This window comes from Macrotis lagotis, chromosome 8, assembly GCF_037893015.1.
Source record: "Macrotis lagotis isolate mMagLag1 chromosome 8, bilby.v1.9.chrom.fasta, whole genome shotgun sequence".
NCBI lineage: Eukaryota > Metazoa > Chordata > Mammalia > Peramelemorphia > Peramelidae > Macrotis > Macrotis lagotis.
This window is the reverse complement of record NC_133665.1, coordinates 132,567,043-132,589,648: the sequence shown is the minus strand read 5'-3', so window position 1 is coordinate 132,589,648 and position 22,606 is coordinate 132,567,043. Positions and strand designations below refer to the sequence as shown.

The following is a 22,606-nucleotide window of genomic DNA, read 5'->3' as shown; positions in this document are numbered from 1 at the left end:
CTCCTAGTATAGGGCTCTTTCTTAAGGCTCTAATTTATGACTATCTTGTTGGGGAAGAAAACAATCTTTGATGTGAGCAGCAATCAGTTCCCTTTTCAAGTTCCCCTTCCAAGTAGGATAGGAATAATCCTATCCTTGGCTACTTGTCTGCTTCTAGTTAGAACGAGTCCATTAGGAAATTTAATTTCAGTTCAAGTTTAAGTTATAATAAATGAGGGTTCATGTGATGGCAATTCTTGGTCTAAGAAAAGGGCTGTCATGCCAACCTCAGCCTGATCTTTGCCCCAAGAAGCAAGGGAGAAAGCTAGGATGAATTGAAAGATGTACTGACATTTTTGACTTTCTTATTGAAAAGAAAACATTTTTCATGAAATCATTTTGAATACTTCCAGCTGTAATTAGATGAAAGACTAATTTTTAAGAGCACAGTACAGAGGAAAATTACCTTTAAAAGACTAATGTTAACTAATCTATTAAGTTTGATTTCACAAATTTCATAAATTTTGATGTTTGGACACAGGTTTGAAGTTTAACTGTTTTTGTGTGAAAGTATTTCTATACCTATCTGCTAAGTGAGTTAATATATGTAAAGTGTTTTATAAACCTTAAAGCACTATATGAATGAAATCTTCGATTATTTTTATATACTGAGCAACAATGAACTGGTAGTTAACCTTACTAGAGGACAAAGTCTCTGCAAAGGCTTTAAGCAGAATTGAGTTTTCATACAGTCTAAAGGCTTTTTGCCTACCAACGTATAAGCTGTAGGAATCATTTCTCATAACTGAATTAGATCAGTTCTAGTTATTAAATATTCCTGAAAATAACAAAACTATTTATCAGTCAGCTAGGTGGTCCCATAGTGTGCAGAGTCCTTGATTCTGGAGTCAGGAGGACCCGAGTTCAAATATGATCTCATATACTTCCTACCTGTGTGACCTTAGGCAAGTCATTTAACTGTTTACCTGTAAAATGGGTATTATAACAGTACTTAACTCCCAGGGTTATTGTGAGAATCAACTGAGATAATGTTTGCAAAGTGCTTGGCAAGGTGAGTGCCTTACACAGAGTAGGCATTTATAAATATTTATCCCTTTCACCCCTAACAAAAATTTTTACAGCTAACTTTCACTTCCTAGGACCCATTTTTCCCTTAAGGAAACTGTTCTTCAATTTTGGTTATCATATGATCCCTGTCTTATACTGTATCACATAGTAGGAAATCTAAAAAAAATGCTAATTGAATTGAATTTCCAAAAAGGCCTAGAAAGAAGAACGACTTGGAAACCAAGAGTCTGATGAAGATCCCTATAACCAGGATGGGGTGAACCTGAAATCCTGGTTCCTCTCTCTGTATGAGGTGTGAGTATTTTGGGAACCACCTCACCCCAAAGGGATGGGCCAAATGTTCCAACAGATCAGCTCACCTCTCAAGTTCTTCACAAAATCCTCGAGTTTCATCTTGCGCTCAGGCTTCACATTGGGGCTGTACATATCTGTGTTGAGCAGGATGATGGCGAAGGCCAGGATGAAGATGGTGTCTGGGTTCCGGAACTGCCTCACCACCCCGGGGTTACAGATGCAGTACCGCTGGCTGTGGGAAGAAAGCCGTCAGAGTAGGATAGTAGGAACCAGCACCATGGAGAGCAGAAAGGGGGCCAGACCAAAGGGGAGCACTCTCTGCACAATCAATATCCCTCTGGTGTCCTTCTATGAGCTCCCCTGAGACCCCTCCCCCAAGTATGGACAGATTGTGCATAAAATTAACCTACTGATTAATAGAAAAAGGTCATATCTGTAACTCCAGGTGGGCAGCAGGTCACTCAGCACATATATTTAAAGACCTCAGTCAAAAGTACAACCAAGCTTATGCAATTAAGAAAGGAACCACTTACATTTTGGTGGGCCAAGGTAACACAGAATCATAAAGACAAAGAAGTTAATCCCAGAAGGGACTTTAAATATCTTCTAATCTACTCTCCTTCTCTCTTCTTCATTTTATGGATAGGAAAAATGAGACTTGGGAGGTTAAATATAAATCATTCATCCAAAGTCATAGAGATGCCAAGGTCTCTTGGTCTTTAAGTGTTTAGCATACTGTGGTACATAGTAGGAACTTAATCAAGTCAATTGTTTGACTGAGTTGAATCCCAGGTCAATCTGCATGCAATCTCTCTCACATTGTCCTAGTTCCATGCTAACTTATGCAGAGCTCAAACAACCCCATTTTTCAGCTTCAAAAAGAAAGGCTAATTTGGAAGAATTAGATGTAAAACACTGTGCCTAAAATTTGGACTTCTCTGTAGAGATGCATGATGGTGCTGCCTTCCCTGATTACCCTCCCAGTTTCATAATTCTTCCATTCATTATCCATTCATTATCCTCTTTTCCCATCTCCTACCTTCTCTCTATTTGGCTCATAATAAATGCTTGTTAATAGATCAATCAACAATTATAAAGCATCTAATATATAGAATACACAGGATATGGGTGAAGAAGAAAGGGGAATGGATAATCAAGTGGAAGACATTTAGAATTTGATTAAAAAAAAGAGTTGTCAAGATGACTGCAACATGCTGGTTTAATACACTCTGATCTACTGTAGGTAAGAATGTTTCCCATTATTGGCAGAAACTAAAATCTAGCATCTCTAAACTGAAAGGAATAGACCTGATTTATATTCCTCTCTTCTCCAAGCTTGGGAACCAGGGAAACTTGAGCCCCCAAACCTGAATGCTTCAATGAGCCGTTCCACTTTCTGGGCTTCTCCTTGGACACGGATGTGAGCCTGAAATTTCCTGAGTGCTTCATCCAGCTCCATGGCCGAGAAATCCATCTCATCTACCACACAGCTGGAACAAAGAGAGATGAGAACATATTCAATCATCCCCCTCTGGTGCTACATACCTCACCCACCATAACAGGTATAGCTCACATCTGGATCATGCTTAAAGGCTTAAAAAAGTGTTATCAAAAAATATACTTCATTTATTCCTGTCTCTTCTCTTTGAATGTAAGCTCCTCAAGGGCAAGAAGTATTATTGTTTCACTTTTGTCTTTCTGGCCCTAGTGACAGTAAGGTAGTATGGGTTGGAGTTGGAGTAAAAGAAGAGCTGAGTTCAAATCCTGCCTCAGTCACTCACTAACTGTGTATCTCTAGATAAGTCACTTAATATCTCTCAGTCTTAGATTTCTCTGTAAAATGGGGATTATCTGGGATGTGTGTATGTATGTATCTATAGGATAATTTTGCAGGGAGATGCATAGATAAATAAATTTGTGTAGCACGATGTTAGACTAATAATGAGTATCTGAAAGATTAAATACTGAAAAAGGCTGCATTTAATGATAAATCCACTCTTGTCTACTCCACCACTTCAGTCTTTTCCCTTTCCTCTTTTATGACTATCTGCTAACACCAACAAGAAGGGGAGACAACTGTGCTGGTCTCAGAGGCATCCCAAGAGGATAGCAACCGAGACATCAGTTCAAATTACCTCCCCTTTCACTAGCTTGTTCAAAGATATTTTCCAAATTAAAAAGACTTCTCTCTTTCTCCAAACTAAAGGTTTATCTTTTAATAATGGAACATTAATCACCTCCACTTGGGCTGATGATTAGAAACCTTTGTCAGAGAAATCTAACATTGCTTATGAGGTATTTCATTAAATAGTTGGTAATGGCTGGTGGAGATAACACTGCTCTGTACCCATTTCTGATAGCAGGGATGAAGCAAGTGGGACCATGAGGATTTTGTTCAGTATCTTTATTCACTGGTAATATAAGCCAAAAATAATAGAGTACATGACCTCTTCTGCAGAAAGAAAGAATGCAAAGGGCTTCCCCCAGCCCCCCACCCCCACCCCCATCTGTGATTCTATTTGTTGAACTTCTCCCAGACCCACAACCACCCGGAATGGTTTGGGATGTGGCTGGAGGTGAGCTTGCTTCCTGAGGCCATGACTATTTCTGATTTAAGGACACAACAATGAAAGGATTTCCTATCAACAAAAAACAAGAGGGAGAGGTAGGGGCAGCAGAAACCCTAGGGGTGCAATCTATCAAGAAAAGAATGGGCCAGGACCTGGAGTGGGGGGGAAGAAGGGGACAGGGATAACCAAGGCCAAACAAACACAAAAGCCATAAATGGGGCCAGTGATTCACCAGGGTGCTAATCTACTTTCCCTCCTATACTACTTCCTCACACAATGAAAAACAATACAGCAGCAGCTATTTTGCAGATTATTTGAAGAAGGAAGAGAAATGCTGAGCAGTTAAAAAAAAAACTAGGTTGGGGTGGGGGCATTGAGAGGGGTGGTGAGGAATGTGCTTCTGCTCTTGTGTATGGAAGGTCAGATCAAATGAAAAATCAGGAAAATTTCTTATTTATACCAGGGAAGAAAGACTCAGGTTCTAGCTTCTTGAAATCCATTCTTTGCATTCTCTCCTGCCACCTTCAATCTATTTTCCTTCTATTGCTAGAATTCAGGCAGGTTAAAGATTTTTTTTTCAGAGTTTAGAATTTGTGGCAAAGACCATGAGCTAAGTGTATGGAGTCATAAAGGAGGGTGATTAGCTTTTGGATGACATAAGAGGCTTTGAAAAGGTGAGTCCAGATTTGTTCTGAGTTCAGAATAGGGATAATTGCCAGGAATTTGAGCTGAAGTGGGGAGGCAGGTGGTTGGGACAAACCTGGAAAAATGAAACAAAACAGAAACAAAAACACAAGAATTCAATTCTGCTCTGGACTGATATGTCATCCTTATTCACATCTTTATTAGAGATGATCCATGGAATTTACAGATGCACTTCCATATCATGTGATGATTGGTTTGCTCTTTATTCTGATTTAGAATTGCCCCCATGTGTATCAGGAGAGAAAGTCCTTGAGGACAGGGATTATGAATTTAGCATAATCTATTATCCGAGACATGGTGTCACATACATTGGAGGTGCTTCTATACAGTATTATACTCCATCTCCCCAGAATAAAGGGAGGACAAAATTTAATTATAATAGAAGACTTAGATTAAATATCCGTACCCTTCTCTGAAAAGTTTCAAGCAATTATGATTTGAAGCAAGATGAGGATGGAGGTGGGTGGTGATGCAGCGAAGGCTAGATTGTTTCCTGCAGAATCTCTTCAGGGACTGGGATTCTTTCAGCCAGTACATAGAATAAGGATCATGTACAGTATATGTAATAGTGATGGGTCAATGTCTTTTGTTGACTCTGAGAGGCTGGTTCAGCAAGCCATGTTGGGGTTGCTTTGTCTGCCAGGTAGGTCCTGGTCAGCTTCAAATAGATGATCTGTAATACTTAGATGCTCTCACTGAACCTTTTTCATCAGAAAAAAAAGTCTATTGTTCAAGACTTCTCCAGAAAACCTGAGCTTTTCATCTGCCCCTCAAATTTCTACTTCAAGAGGTTGGGAACAATCTGTCCTTTTGGTTTAAGAGAAATCAGTGGGCCTCATGGCACCAAAGAGGGTAACCTTCTCTCTCTCTCTCTCTCTCCTCTCATACCATTGTCCTTCGTGGCTCACTCATCAATGCTTTTATATAGGGGTGATAGAGGAGTTCTCTGGTCAATCTGACAAGCTTACAGGTGGTGAATTGTTGTTTGGAAATTAAAGGAAATAAAATACTTGAGCTATTGAGGGTCCACTGAAAATCAGTTAGTTGGCTTTGGCCTAGTTTTGTGCTAGGCCTATAAAAGGAAGTTAGTTTCAGAGGCAGACTTTGTTTTTCTTTTTTATCCTTTGGAGACAACTAAAGAGATTAATTTCAGATGAGAGTGAGAACAGGCTTCTGGAGAGAAAGGGAGTTTCTAAATAGTAACAACCCTGAGGTGACTCCTGTAGCTATTCCTTATCCAAAGCCAGTCCAATAAACTTCAGTACTTCCCCTTCATTCTCTTGGGTAGCCTCTACACAGAGGAGCTCAATGGAAGGAGAGACTATTTTTAAGATGCAATCAAAAATGTTAAAGAATTGGTTCATTGGTCAAGCCAGATGCATATGCTAGATATATATTCAGGGAAAGAGACAGATTAACTTTCTGTGTTAGTAAGAAAGGGAAAACATATTGTCTCCTCCATCCTAGAGGGTAAAGATGTTAGCCAGTCAATCAACAAGCATTAATTAAGGGGCTATTATTTGCCAGGCACTGAGAATGATGAATATAAGGGGATGAAGGGAAGCCACTAATAGCTGGGGAGGGAACATGAGGAAAGACTTCATGGAGAATGTGAGTTTTAAAAGAAACAAGTGATTCTAAGAAGAACAACAGAAGGGGCTATATTTAGATCCTAGGCTCTGGGCTAAGGGAGGTGAGTAGGTCTCCAAATGGTAATAGCTCTTCTCCTGCTCTCACTGATGGAGTCATGTGCAAAACATAATGTAATTTCATTTCCAGTAATAAATTATTGCAAAGCTTCAGAAAGAGGAAAGGCCCCCAAATTAATAGGTTTCCTCCTTCTGAAAGCAATTGCCACATAAATTCAGAGTAAATATCAGTCACTGAGAGGTCCATAAATCCCCTTAAGCATTCTGCTGATCAATTCTGTTATGAAACATTAGCACTGCTGTGGAGTAATAAAGTGTGTATTCACCAGAGAGGCAGCATGTAGGGAGCACCCCTGTGGGGGGAGTGAGAAGATATGCATGTTGTCATCCCCACTGAATTGTAAGCTCTATGAGGACAGGGGCTGTCTTATGCCTCTTTTTTCCATCTCCAGCTCTTAGCACAGTACCTTAATAAATATTTTGATTGATTGATTGATTGATGGAGCAAGGGAGGTCTCCCATCTCCTTCCTTTGTTCATAGTGCCCAATATCCTTCCTGGAAATGATCACCTTTCAGTGTTAGACCCAGGATACATTCCTTGCCAATCCACCAGGGACATCCACCATAAATGTTACTCACTCAAGCACATCCCGGTTGAACTGTTTCTGCCGATTCCCCAGGAACTCCCCAATCATTTGCCTGCTGAGACCTTTCCTCTGAAGGAGGAAATGAGCAACACCTACAGGTGTATCAGGGACGAAGCCTCGCTCAATGAGGTACTGGACTCCTTTTTCGGGTTTCCTGAGAAGAAAATAAAAAAGCAGTCATCCTGGTGCTACACATCTCCAGCACATAGGAATAACCAGATTCTCACCTACCTGGTGGGCAGAAACCTCAGACAAATCTGCCAATGTATAGTCAATGTAATTCTATCATCAAGCTGTTATTAAGCCTGGCACTATGTGCTTGAGTCCACACCAGTGGAGATCAAAGATAAAAAACATACCAGTCCCTGGATTCAAGGAACTTCTGCTCTTATGGGGAAGATAAAATCCATCTCTAAAGCTAGTATTTCTATGTTCTATGCTCTTAAAGTTAGAAAGGAGTGTTCTCTTATTTGATCATTGCAACAACTCTATGAGGTAGGTTCTCTTGTTATCCCCATTGTACAGATGAGGAAACTGAGTCTGGAATTAAACAGTTTTCTCAAGGTCACATAGCTAGTAATTGTCCAAGGCAACTCTGAATCCAAGTCCAGTTTACCTTACCTTGTTGCCTAAATATACATATATATGTCTATATGATAACATGTATATATCCAAATGTATATATGCATTTAAAAAGTTCATCAAAGCAAAATGGGAGGGGGAAAAAAAGGGAAAAACTTCAGAAGTTTTTATGTGGATTTGAACTGAGTCTTTAAGGAAACCAGGAATTCCAGCAGTGGAGAGGAAAGGGGGCAGAGTCATTCATGTAAGATAGCCAATAGAGAGAGGTAAGGAGTATGTTGGGTAGGGAACAGCAGGAAGACCAGTTTTACTAGACCAAAAATATATATGAAAGGGAATAATGTATAATTGTCTTGGAAATTATGGGGAATGGTTATGAAAAACATTAAACACCAATTGAATGAAGTTATGAGTGGAATAAAAGAGAGTCGTTTGAGTTTACCAACTGGGAAGTGATATGGTCAGACTGATGCTTTAGGATAATGGTCTTGACAGATGTGTGGAAGATGAACTAGAGTAGAGAGAGGAGAGAATTGAGGCAGGGAGACTGATTAAAGGACTATTCCAATAGTTCAGGTGACAGGCACTGGGGATCTGAGCTAATAGAATGAGCATATGACTAGAAAATGGAATTGGTATGAGCAAATATGGAGGTAAAATGGACAAGATCTGAAAACTAATACATGATACAGAGATGAGGAAATGTGAGAAATTGAGGATACCCCTACAAATGTGGTAATCAGAGAACTGCTGGTAGCCCCAAACAGAATTTTGATTTTTAATTTTGATTTTCAGTTGCTGTTCAGTCATTTCCAACCCTTTGTGAACCCATCTGGTGTTTTCTTGGCACTGCAGTGATTTGCCATTTCCTTCTCCAACTCATTTTATTGATGAGGAAATTGAGGCAAACAGGGATGGATGACTTTCCCAGGGTCACACAGTTAGTAAGTATCTGAGGCCAGGTTTGAACTCAGGAAAACAGACATAAAATGTTTTTAAAAAAGAGTGGTCTTTAGAGGGAAGATAAAGATGAGTGCTGTTTCGGACATGTTGAGTTTGAGATGTCTTTGGGAAACTCAGCTGGAAATGCTGATGTGGCAGTTGGTGATGTGGAACAGGAGATCAGGAGAGACACTAGGGCTAGATATATTGATGAGAAAGTCATCTGCTGGGAGGTCATTGAAACTATGGGAGCTGAACCCCTTCAACCATCTAACATTACACAGGGTTAATGATTTTGATTATGTATTATTCTGTTACTGTTTCCCTCTTTGTCCTTTATACATTTGACTCTTGGTTATTTGTTTAATGCTCAGGGTTCTCTTTATTGGATTGGGAAAATGGGAGAAGGTGATTTGGCTATTGGAAGCAGCTTTGGTGAAGTAGTGGAGCTTTTTTGTTACTCCTGTCTATCTTGCACTCAACTGCTTACTTCATTTTTAATATGCCACTTCTGGGATCAAAAGACCTCAGATCTCACTGTCCTCCTCAGTCTGGTATTCCAGACCTTTTATTAACCAGTTTCTTCAAACATCTCCCACTATCCTCAATGTGAACCATCTGCCCCAATTAGTCCCATCTCTTTGCTATCCAAACTATTTGCCTTAGATAAAGTTTTTTTTTTTTGCTTCGAAGATACTATACCCCTTTCTCTAAGTCAATTCAAAACTGATGCTGCTTTTCAGGTTGACTCAGTTGACCTGAGACCAATTTAAACATAGTCTTGAAATTATTCCTTAGTATGTTCCATGTAATCAAAGTTTTTTCTCCCCAACTATGCTATGAGCTTCTCCAAGACAGCAAAGCATTATAGAAAAGACACTGGTTTCAAATCCTTGCTCTGCCATTGCCTTTGTGACATTAGACAAGTCTCTTTCTTTCCCTGGACTTGAGTTTCTTCCTCTGTAAAATTAAAGAATAAGGGTGAACACTAAAGTCTCAAGGCTTGAATGACCACTGTTAAGGTTTTCAAATGACTTTTAAGAGTTAAATTTCCCAAGACAAAGCTGACTAGACTAAGGTTCTTTAGGGAGGGAGCATACTATCTTCATCTGGTTGTCCTCTTAACCTTAAATTCAATATACACAAAACTCAAATTCCTTTTCTCCTTAAACCACTTTTCTTTCTAACTTCAGCATTCATCTAACATATCCAGTATTAGGCATTTACAGTCCTTCACAAACATCCTAACTGTCCAGTCTTAGTATTCATTACTACCTTTCATATTCTCTATGATCCCAAGGAGGCTGACTAGATACAGTTCTTGTGTACACGCCCTTCAGTTGTAGTATACCTCCTGGTCTAGAGTAGCTTCTTTTTTTTTTTGAATTATATTTTTATTTATTTTGAGTTTTACAATTTTTCCCCTGATCTTACTTCCCCCCACCACCACAGAAGGCAATCTGCCAGTCTTTACATTGTTTCCATGGTATACGTTGATCCAAATTGAATTTGATGAGAGAGAAATCATATCCTTAAGGAAGAAACATAAAATATAAGAGATAGCAAGATCAGACAATAAGATTAGGGTTTTTCCCTAAATTAAATGTAACAGTCCTTGGTCTTTGTTCAAACTCCACAGTTGTTGGGGGGGCGGCTATGTGGTGCAGTGGATAAAGCACTGGCCCCGGAGTCAGGAGTACCAAGGTTCAAATCCGACCTCAGACACTTAATAATTACCTAGCTGTGTGACTTTGGGCAAGCCACTTAACTCCATTTGCCTTGCAAAAAAAACCCCAAACAAAACCTAGCCCCCCCCCCCCCCCAAAAAAAACCCCAAACTCCACAATTGTTTCTCTGGATACAGATGGTATTCTCCATTGCAGACAGCCCCAAATTGTCCCTGTTTGTTTCACTGATGGAATGAATGAGTCTATCAAGGTTGAACATCACCCCCGTGTTGCTGTCAGGGTATATAGTGTTTTTCTGGTTTTGCTCATCTCACTCAGCAAATGCAAATCCTTCCAGGCTTCCCTGAATTCCCATCCATCCTGGTTTCTAATATAACAATATTGTTTCATGACATACATATACTATAGTTTGCTAAGCCATTCCCTAATTGAAGGACATTTACTTAATTTCCAATTCTTTGCCACCACAAACAGGGCGGCTATGAATATTTTTGTACAAGTGATGTTTTTACCCTTTTTCATCATCTCTTCAGGGTATAGACCCAGTAGTGGTATTGCTGGATCAAAGGGTATGCACATTTTTGTTGCCCTTTGGGCATAGTTCCAAATTGCTTAGAGTAGCCTCTTAATACTTGTTGTTTGACTATTTCTCTCCCTCTCTCCTATATAGAGTATAGGCTCCATGAGATCAGGGGCCTTGCCTTATAGTAAGCTAGGCATCACCCCTGATACTCAGGGGAGGACTCTGCATGCATGAAGCAAGTTTAGTAAATGTTTGATGTAATTTTTGAAACTGGAGTTGACTAATTTTGTCCTGTTCTAAACTGATCAGAGTGTAGGGGAAAGGCAGATGGAAGAAAAATTTACCCTGTTTGCCATGTCCTTTGCCCTACAGATTAAGAAAGACTAAACTGCCTTCTCCTACATATCCTCAATACTTGAGGTCCAGGGCAGTCAGACCAACAAAAGGGCTGTTTTGAAGGTCTTAGGATGATGAGCCATTCCCACAAGAGCATGTTCAGGAAAACTGTCAGAATTGTTCTACTGAAATGAAGGTTCCTCTGTCTTCCCTAACCTGACTTGTCAGATCTGTGAGTTTTTGTCAGCCTATCTTGTGCCTATAAGGTAGAGCTATCTAGGAGGAAGACCACTACCTAGGAGACCACTTATTGGTAAAACAAGTTGACAGCTCCTCTAGAAAAAAATTCCATTTTGTCTCCACTGGGAGAACAATTTCTGGGGGAAAGAATCAGCTTAACTCTCAGGAACATATTTGGCAGTCTTGCAGGAGAACTGGGAGTTTTCCCACCCTTTCCCTGGGGGATGTGGGTGGGGCAGAGAGCATTCTTTCCTTGGAGATATACAGGTCAATGCCCACTGTCCCCTGGGGAAGTGACAGGCCCCCACCCAGCTATTCTGGGACTTGGGGAGGAGTTATAGGCCAGGGTCCATTTGCCCCTCAGTAGAAGTGACTCTCCAATAAAACCTCAAGGATACTGCATTTCCAAGTACAAGTTAAATAAATGTCCAAAAGCAAGGTGACCTGGCTATTTTTATCCTAGAACAAACACACAACAATAATCTTATCCTTAAATACTTTGTCAAAAGGGTTCACCTTTGATCCATCTTAGTCACTGTTATTCTTAATGACACCCTCTCTTCCCCAGATTCTTCAACCTCCCAAAATCAAAGTAATCTAGGTTTTCCCACAATACACATACATTAACTTGGTTTTTAAAACTTTCTCTTTTCCATCTCACTGGGAATATCCAAAGGCTTCTTCTGCTATAGCTTCCCTGATTGCCTAACCACATATATTTCCACTTGGCTGTGAATTTCATTCTAGGATTTATTCAGTAAATTCCAGTTTTCTAACATCAAAGTCAAAGGCAGCAAAGGGAAATACTTTTTAAAAAAAGCAATAGAAAACAACATTTCTCAGCCTGTCTTACTGTCTGAGAAACAATCCCAATACAACTCCCCTTCCTGTTGGACCCTGTTGGACCCTATCCCCAAGGAAATGCAATTTCCAGGGGTGGGATTATCCTGGCAACTTCCTTTAAGATTACTGAGGTATTGAGGAGGAATGTCACTCTTTGACAATCTCTGCAATATGCAAACTTGATCATTTGATTATATTTAATTTGGCACCTGATTACAAGCTACAGATAATTATTTTCTAATTATTTCTTATAGGTTATAAGTTTCAATGAACTCTTCAAGGGCAGAGATTGCAATATTTTAATAGTATATCCTCAAAGAACCTTTCCCTTTGAGAAAACTGTAGGCTTCTAACAAATACTTGTTGTAAGAATGAATGAGTAGAGACAGACCTAAACTGAGGACAGTGGGGGACAGCATTTTGTTTTTTGCATGGGTTTCCAGGAAAGGGGAGTCTGTCTCCAGTTTTACCTTCATGTCCCATAACAAAGGATATGAGCAGGGGGTCCTAAGCCTTGCCCATAACTCCAGAGGCAATTATTGAAATCGGAGTTTATGGGGCAGCTAGGTGGAGCAGTGGATAGAGCACAGGCCTTGGAGTCAGGAGGACCTGAGTTCAAATCCAGCCTCAGACACTTAATAATTACCTAGCTGTGTGGCCTTGGGCAAGCCACTTAACCCCATTGCCTTGCAAAAAAAAAAAAAAAGAAAAAAAAGAAAAAGGAAACAAAAAAAAGAAAAGAAATCGGAGTTTATTAGATAGATAATCAACTAGTCTGCAAGCCTGGTGACTTCTTGATGCTTGGAAAAAAAGATGAAACACCATGAGGGCTTGGCACAAGCTGACAAACTGCCCATTCTTCCTTTGTTAAGGTCCACACTCTGGGACATGACCTGGATTCTTCAGGGGAACCTCTGTCTCTAAGAACAATGCTGGGAGCATACCTTCCTTCTAGTAATGTCTGGATTTTAGACTCTAATTCTGTGTGATTCTAAAACAATTATAGAACTGCCCTATCCATAACAAGAGAAATAAGAGCACATCAGTCATATTTTAGACTTTCCAAAGTTTTCCCCCATTATCTTATCTGATTCCCACAACAATTCTTCAACAATTCTGAGATTATTTTATCTCATAGGGTCAAATATTTTGCTAAAGACCATATAACAAATGAAAGGACAAGGTAGGACCTGAACATTGTGATATCTTCACTTTTCTTCATGACACCAAGGAGACATCCCAGGTTTAGCTCTTCCTAGAGAACAAGCCCTTTCTCCTACCTCTTTGGATTCTCTTTAAATGAGCAGACTGGTGTACTGAATAGGGAGCAGTTACTGAGTCAGGAAGATGTGGGCTCAGGTCATACCTTTGAGCTACACTGGTTGGGTGACCATGAACAAGTCATTTAACCTCTCAGTGAGTCCTCCAGCCAATTGCTATTACTTTTTAAAATTTAATTTAATTTTTTAATTTTTTTTTTAGTTTTTGCAAGGCAAATGGGGTTAAGTGGCTTGCCCAAGGCCACACAGCTAGGTAATTATTAAGTGTCGGAGGCCGGATTTGAACTCGGGTATTCCTGACTCCAGGGCTGGTGCTCTATCTACTGCACCACCTAGCCACCCCTAATTGCTATTACTTTTAAGGGGTAAAGCAGTTGATAGTCTGCAATGGAAGAGGAGGTTTCTTAATCATGAATTTCTCACACTAATGAAATCAAAGGTCTTATTAATCAAAAGTAAAATAAAATAAAAAATTTCAATTAGTCTTTCAGGTACTTCTCTTCAGGTGCCAGTAACACCCTCTGAGTGATTTTTATTTTTTTGCAAGGCAATGGGGTTAAGTGGTTTGCCCAAGGCCACACAGCTAGGTGATTATTAAGTGTCTGAGGCTGGATTTGAATTCAGGTACTCCTGACTCCAGGGCCAATGCTCTATCCACTGTGCAACCGAGCCACCCCTCTCTGAGTGATTTTCAAAGGTCTTTCTTGGCTTCTCTCTTTCCATCTTGAATGAATCCTTATTGGCTTCCTCTATCTTGCTCAAGTAAGATCACACATTTATAGAGATGGCATTTGTTTCACATCCTGGACAAGTCACTTTAGATCTCCATGTCCTCAATTTTAAAGTGGGAGGCATGTACATCACAATAAGGAATTAATACTGCCCTTTAAGGTTTCTGAAGGACTCCCACATACATTATCCCATTAGATTTTTACATTTACTTAGCACTTTACAGGTTACAAAAGGCTTTATACTCTTCCAAAGGTTTCTCATTGATCATCTCATCTGATAATCAAAACTGTCCTATAAGGTAGCATAGGGGCAACTAGGTGGAGCAGTGTATAGAGCACTGGCCTGGGAGGTCCTGAGTTCAAATATGGCCTCAGACACTTAATAATTACCTAGCTGTGTGACCTCGGGCAAGTCACTTAACTCCCTTGCCTTGCAAAAAAAAAAGAGTGTATCCTATAAGGAGGCATAACAATTCTATTTATTTTTACAGGTTCTATTTAGCCATTTTTACAGATGAGGAAACCAAAGCACCAGAATGAGAAGCAACTTGTCATTTCAAAGTCATATGGATAGGCAGTAGTTGAACTGAGATTCAAAATCAAATTCCCTGTCTTTAAATCCAGACCTCTTTCCTTTATACCATATGTTTTATTTGAAAGAGGATGATAATAACAATGATCACATTAAGCACATTAAGGTTTGCAAAATGCTATACAAAGATTATTAGCTCATAAGATCTTTATATTTTCCCTGAGAGGTAGAGATATTATCTATAATTCCTTTATTTACAGATGAGGAGACTGAGGCAAACAGATGTCGTGATTTTCCCATGGTCACACAGCTATTATGTATTCAAGGTAAAATTTGAACTCAGTTCTTCCTGATTCCTAGTGTTCTATCTGCAGTAACATCCAGATAACAATTTAAATATCTTTAACAACCTTACAACTGGCCTTTTTTTTTTGTATTCCTAGAGCCTTGGCTTGTTGAACTTTCCTGTTCAAGTTTCCTGAGCCACTCTTACTTTTTTCCAGGATTAGTTAGTTAGCTGTTGGGTTCCTAGTAGGCATTTTGCTGGGTGCTAGCTGTAGGCTAGCTGTAGCCTTTGCTATCAAGGATTTACTGGTCAGCAGTGGCATAAGATAGGCATAGACAAGTCGTTAAAATGGGAAAAGGACAATCATAAGGTACATTTCTGTTTGGCTGCTGATAGGATCTTAATTCTTCTGTCTAGTGTGGAGATGAAGATGCTTATCTCCACAATTATGGTCCATCTTTGGCGGTGACATTCATAGCTGCTTGCTTGACATGAAATCACAGGATTTAAAACTGAAAGAGGGCCTTAAAGATTACCTAGCTCAACTCTATCATTTTGTACGGGAGGAGACAAATCCAGGAGATAAAGACACTTGTCCAAGGGCATATGTATAAAAAGTGGCAAAAATGGACTCTTGAGGGCAGTCCTTCGGAATACAAATCTATTTCTCTTTCTCCTCCATCACATTGCCTTCCCTAAGTTATATATAGAAGTCTCATTTTTCTCCGACTTCTGAAATGAGACACAAATCTAGGACCTTTTATCCATACCATTTCTTCCTCCTGGCTGGACTACTGCAGGAGCCTACTTGGTGTCTCTGCCTCTTTGAGTGTCTCCTCAACAATTGCTAAAGAACTCACAGAGGGTTGCCCTCATCACTTCTCTGCTCAACCATCCCTTTCATTGCCTCTGAGATAAAAATGCAACCCTTGCTTGGCATCTAAAGACCTGACCAAACTGACATCAACCTTCCTCTCTAGATTTGGGTCATTTATTAATCCCCTTTATGGCCCATCATGATTCAACTAAACTGATTTCTGACTTCCTCTCACCTGGCATTGCATCTTCTTGGGGTGCCTTAGCAAAGACGATTCCCTTCCTCATCTCTACCCCCCCCCCCAGAATCTCTAGCTTCCTTTAAAAGACTCACTCAGCTGAAGGACCATTTCCCATATGGAAACTCTGCTGATTTTCCTTCACCACTCAGCAATAACCTTCAAGGTACTTGATAATTTTTTAAATCTACTTAGAATTACTACACTAAATGTGTACATTGTATTTCTCAAATTAACAGGCATTTAATAAGCACCTGTTAAATATACCTTGTGTAAATATATGTATGTACACACACACACACACACACACACACACACACACATACATACACACACACAAGCACACTAGGTCCTGCATTAAGTAAGCTCTGGGAAAACAATCCTTGCCTTCAAGGATCTCATAGTCTAACAACCATGTATAAACAATACATCTATATTTATAAATTATATATAGAATAACTATGTACAAATTGTATATGTCATAAAGGATAGAAATACATGTATTTATGTATAGACATATCCACATATAGAATAACCATATACAAACATGGCATATGTTTATACAATACACACATATATATAAACACACAACTGTTTTTAAACAAGATGTTTACACACATACATCCATATTAAAAATCACATACAAACATGATATGTTTATATAATACACACCTATATATATTATATATATAATATATGATATCTAAACAAGATGTGTGTATATAAAAATTTGTACACAAATATGTACCTATAAAACAACCACACACAAACATGGTATATGTTTTATATACATATCAATATCATATATATAAAATTAAATGATTCCTATTTATAAGGATCTAGCATTATAATGAGGGAAATAATTAGTATATAATAAGATATGTGTATGGTATAAATGTGAAGTGAATAAATATAAAATATATGAAATAGTTAGAAACAAAATCATTTGAACAAGAGAAGAGTAAAGGACTCTAGATGGACTGGAAGATGGAAAGAAGGATGAATTATCTAGAAATAGGAGGGAATGCATTCTAAGTATATGGACTATCCAGAGCCAAGGCACAGAGGTGGAAGATCAAATGGTGTTTGTGTGTCTCCATGTATCTACCAAGTGGATACCATGGAAAATAGAAAATGAAACAGAGGAAGAATAGCAACAGACACAATAATCCACAGAAGACAAAATCCAAGAATGTTTATGAACAAATACACAAAATATGAATAATAAAGAAAATGTGCTAAACTTTGGACCTTCATCTATAAAGTGAAGGAATTTAGCCAGTTGACTTTTGAGGTCTACAAGTCTTAATTAATGATCTACTTATAATGTAAAAAGGAAGAGTTGATATTATGGGTATCATTAGACTTGATGAAATATAAGGTTTGCAACTACCCTATGGCTGGGGAAGAATACACCTTCTACAAATGAAACAGAATTGATAAACGTGGGAACAGAATTGATAAACATGAATAAAGATGAATAGTCTTTCAAGTGAAAAATTCAAGAGTTAAGGGAAAGAAGCAATTGGGATGTCAACTGGAGATGACTGGAAGGAAGAACTGCAGTGGCACCTTGGGAGTATCCTACAGGTCATCTTTCTAGAAAAAAGGAGGAAACAGAGTTCCTACACTTCAATTCAAATTTATACAAGTATAAGATATTGGAGTCATGGCTAATCAGCTATTTATATGAAGAAAGATCAGGGGATAATGGTGAGCTGCAAGGTCAATGGGCTTTGATAGTTTAACTGTCAATTTAACAATGCTAGTCAAAAGAGTTAAAATTAGAGAAGTATAGCATGTAAGATAAACGTGTAATGGATTGCGTTGTGAGGTAATGGGTTTTCTTCATTAGCTGTCTTTGAGGGATGGGATGATCACTTATTAGGGATGTTATAAAGAGGATTTTCATTAGGGTTAGGTTAGACTAGATGGTCTGTGAGGTTTCTAGTCTAACATTTTGAGCTTTATGATTTTTGTTTAAAAAGAATGCATTTATACCCTGGGTCTTTATGTTCACTAATGATTCTTGAGAGACTGAGATGCCGTCAGTAAGAAGAAAAGGTTCAATTTACAGGATTTGGAGCCTAGATCACACAGTCAAACCCATTCAGTTAGCAATGAGGAAAACTGAGGCCAAGAATGTCATATGATGTGCCCAAGGTCACACCATTAAATTTCTCTTGTCTTTGAAAATATGAGAAAGAAAACCATGGAGCATCTTCTCCTATCTAATAGTCAATATTCAGATAATACTTTAAAGAATTCAATGATTTTCCTTCTAATAACCTTGTGAGATGGGTATTATATGCTTATTTTGCAGGTGAAAAAGTAATAACCTAGAGAAGTTCATTGATTTGTTCAAGGTCATAACTATCTAGGGACCAAGACAGAATCGAACCTAGGCTTGAATATTCAATTCAATGGTCTTTTCTTTTAATCATACTATGAGGTCTCTGTTGATGCAGACTACAACCTTTCTTTGACTTAAGACTTAATAGATAGTTCTTCAGTAAGAGACAGACACCTGGATAGTTGCTGGAAGTCCTTCCAGTTAGGTAGACTCTGCTAAAACTTAAGCCTTGCTGGTATAGACTTTGATAAATCAATGTCACCTTCATAGTGCAAGAAGGTACTGGAATGGAGTTTTTCTGAAGCTATGCAAGTATATATATATATATACTAAGAACACAATTATAGGCTATACTCAGGTTTTTGTACAAGCTCGATTTGGGGAAAAATGGATAACCTATATTAAGTTTAATCCAAACATTTTGCTTTGCAAAAGGTGTTTATGTTAGGTCCTAAGGAAACTCAGACAAAAAAAATCATCTGTGCCCTTAAAGGATTTAACATTATAATGAGAACTAGAATATGTACATAGATAAGCAAATACTAGGAAATCTGAGGGGGGATACCTCACTAATAACTAAGGGGTTTAGAAAAGGCCAGGTAGAATTCTGATTAAATGAAGTCATAAGTCATGACTCCAGAGCACCAGAGGTGATAGACTTAAGACAGAATAAGACAAACATTTTCACACACATACACACACACACACACACACACACACACGTATATATGTATATATAATTATATATATGTAATTTTATTTTGATCAGTTATCATAATACAAATATTAAGAATTCATTTGCTCCCCTTTACTTTATTGCTCAAGTGAGTCTATATTTTTTTGGGGGATGGGGCATTTTGTTTACTCTTAAACAAGAATATTTTATTAATGTATAAAAAACATTATTTGTACAAAATAACAATAAATAAATAAATATTAAATTTTTTAAAAAAAGAATTCATTTGAATTTTTTCCTGCAGGAGAAGTAGGTAGAAGGAACTGGGGTTTTTGTAGGGAGGGAAAAACCCCAGAAAATAAAAATAAAGAAAGGAAGGACACTGAAGCATTAAAAATTCATAGAAAAGAATAGAAGAGAAGATCAGAAGAATCTCAGGTTTGAAAGTTACATGTTGGATTTATTATGCAGTGATAAAAAGCAAGCTTTAAGTAGAGATTCAATTTTATGTTTGATTCTCTTTTCCTGTTTTCTACATGCATATTTCTTATGTTTGGGGGAAAAAAAAGGAATTTTTTTTTAAATGGAAAGGGGCTAGTACTTAGTAGAGTCAATGCAGTATATTTATGTGTGTGCAGATTCTGCAGATTCTATACACTATACACAAACAACACTACACAGACATTGAATCTGTGCTTATTTGTCTCTAGATTATTAAAATTTTAGGGAGGAATTAGTTCAACGTTGACCTTTCTTTGAACGTTGTTACCCAGCCTTTCTTTCCAGGGGAGCTTCTCCTCCCACATGAGCAGAGAGGAAGGAAAAAAAGAATCTTATAAGACCCACAGGAAAGTGAGCATGAGTCTGGAGGAAACATTTCAAACTGGCCTTAATGGGTTCCAACTGATACCCATAAGACTGGCAAAGATGACAAATGGGGTGGGGCAACCTTAGCACACTGGTGATGGAGTCGTGAATTGGTAGAGCCATCTTGGAGGGAAATTTGGAACTATGTCCCAGGAGTTATTAAACTGTTCAGATATTTGTACCCACTACAAGCGTTAGTTACTAGGCCTATATCCCAAAGACATCTAAGAGGAAAAGAATCTCTATGTTCAAAGCCATTTGTAGTAGCTTTTTTTTTTTTTGGTGGCAGCCCAAAATTAGAAACTAAGGGAATGTCTTCTGCTTAGGAGATGGATAATCAAATTATGGTATATGGAGGTGATGAAATATTATTGTGCCATAAGAAATGACAAAATGAACAGTTTCAGAGGACACTGTGTGTTCATAAAAAGTGAAGTGAGCAGAAATAAGAGAACAGTTATACAATGACAACATTATCAAGAAAAATGACATTGAAAAACTCTGGAACTCTGAGATAAAGTATGCATCCACAAGGCCTTTCACCTCCTGACAGAGAGGTGATTGGATTTAAAATGAAGAAAGAGAATAATATTTTGGACATGACGAATGTGAAAATTTGTTTTGCTGCACTAAGCAAGTTTATGAGGATTTTATTTGTTGGTGTTGTTCAATTGGTGGTGGTAGACATAGAAGGGAAATAGTATAAATGCATGTAAAATAAATGATTGTCTATGAATTGGTTGATTAAATAAGATTGTGCCTTCTCCCCACAACTGTCTTTACCAACAAACATATCCAAGAAGCATATCCAGTTTTAAATTTCATCTGACTTTACAGGCAATAAAAGACCAAAGTCAATAACAGATTTCTGATCCAAAAGATTAGAACTGAAGTTGATTCCTTTCTCTTTGGTGGGGGTGAAAATACAAGTCCTTGGACACAAAGTAGTCACTTAAACTGATGACCAGGCAATGAAATTTGTCCTGGGGCCATGGCTAACTCTCTTTTTCTTGACAATTCCCCAAAATCTGAGATGGGATGGCTCTGAAAGACCCCACCAAAGAGCCACACATTTCCAGAAAAGATCACATGAACATATAGGTACCAGAGTGCCTAGGATGAACTAGGTGGTTTGCTAAGAAATATAATTGCAAAACTCAAAATAAATAAAATCTTTAAATAAAAAAAAGAAATATTTGATGGGGGAAAGTTTTTCTTGAAGGGGACAGAAAGATTATATTCCTGAGCCTCTAAGTCCCTTCAAAGATTACTTAACCCAAAGGTTCTTAACCTAGGGTCCGTGGTCCATAGATTTCAGAGGGGTTGGGAACTTGGATGAGGAAAAAAAAATTACATCTTTATTTTCACTAGCTTTGGCTTACCTCAGCAATCCTATTTTTTATTCTGTTTTAAAAAAAATATTATTCTAAGCTTCACTAGAGAACCAAAGGAGTCCAGTTATAACTTTCTGATTTTGTTGATAACAAAGTTAAAAGCCCAGAAAAATCATTTGATTTGCCCAGGGTCATAAAGTTAGTGGTAGAACCAAGCCCAGAAGCCAGGGACTCTATCCAATATGTTATGCCATCTCCTTATCTTTGCACTAGATAGGAATTTACTCAAGGGGACCTCTGTGGTGAGCCCTTGAAAAAGATATAGCCATTAGAGTCAAAGACAGAAAAGAAGGATACCCTTTATTTTTATTTATTTTTATTTATTTTTATTTATTTATTTATTTTAGGTTTTTGCAAGGCAATGGGGTTAAGTGGCTTGCCCAAGGCCACACAGCTAGGTAATTATTAAGTGTCTGAGATCAGATTTGAACCCAGGTACTCCTGACTCCAGGGCCGGTGCTTTATCCACTGCACCACCTAACCACTCCGGGAAGGATACTTTTTAAAAGGTTCCTAGAAAATGTCCTGGTGGCCTAAGTGCCAAGGCTTCATGGCAACCTGAAGGACTCTGATGTCAGACTTAGGAGGTCTACCCCTGCCTCCACCCCAAGCTTCTGTCCAGTGTGGTCTTTGCTGAGATAGGAGACTAAGCTCTGCCCTCTGATTCCAAGGGAAAAAGTTACTGAGAGAATGGGAGTGCCCCCAAATTAGGAACTTGGAGGGGCTAGAAAAGCAGACAAATGCCTCTGATCCTGGAGTTTCTAAGGCTGATTCTATGCCTATCTCTCCTCAAATCCTGAGCTCTGCCCTGCCATACTCCAGCAGCTTTAGGGACTGGCAGGGTAGGATCCCTCTCTCAAGTGGGAAGAGAATTGAGGAAGGAGGAAATGAAGGAAACCAGCTAAGTACCCCCATGAGGGTCTGACCTCAGAATATCAACATTCTAGAACAAATTCAGAATAAAATCCAACAGCCTTTCATTTCCTTCCTCCTTCACTATCTCCTTCTGACTTCTAACATCTCCATCATACTTACTAATGTATATAGGCAAGCTCTTTGTTTCTGGAGGCCAGATGTGGCAGCTGGCAAGGAAGAAGCCTTATGTTTATGGGGGTCTGAACTGGGACAGGTACCAAAAAGAACATACCCCCACGTCTCTGCCCTCTGGGAGTTTATAATCTAAGGCAGACTGGTAGTGGCGTCACAAGGAAAAAACTTGGGCATGGTGGGGCACACGAACACACACATACACAGTCTCTGGTCACTTTCTAAGATTACTCTTACATAGTGTTTTTCCTTTCCATTTTTTCTTCTGGTTACATTTATTCAGCTTGAAGCAGCTCC

At 38.6% G+C, this 22,606-nt stretch overlaps 1 protein-coding gene across 9 annotated transcripts in view; it reads right to left on the bottom strand.

Annotated features, from left to right (window-relative positions):
• IQSEC1 (IQ motif and Sec7 domain ArfGEF 1) overlaps positions 1-22,606 on the bottom strand; it is a 306,257-nt gene that overhangs the window by 32,549 nt on the left and 251,102 nt on the right. For all 9 annotated transcript variants that reach the window (XM_074198377.1, XM_074198380.1, XM_074198381.1 and 6 more), the window contains 3 exons: positions 6,927-7,088; positions 2,730-2,852; positions 1,428-1,594 (listed from right to left, as the gene is read on the bottom strand). In XM_074198377.1, coding sequence (XP_074054478.1) covers positions 1,428-1,594; positions 2,730-2,852; positions 6,927-7,088 — 452 coding nt within the window. The remainder of the gene's footprint in view (positions 1-1,427; positions 1,595-2,729; positions 2,853-6,926; positions 7,089-22,606) is intronic.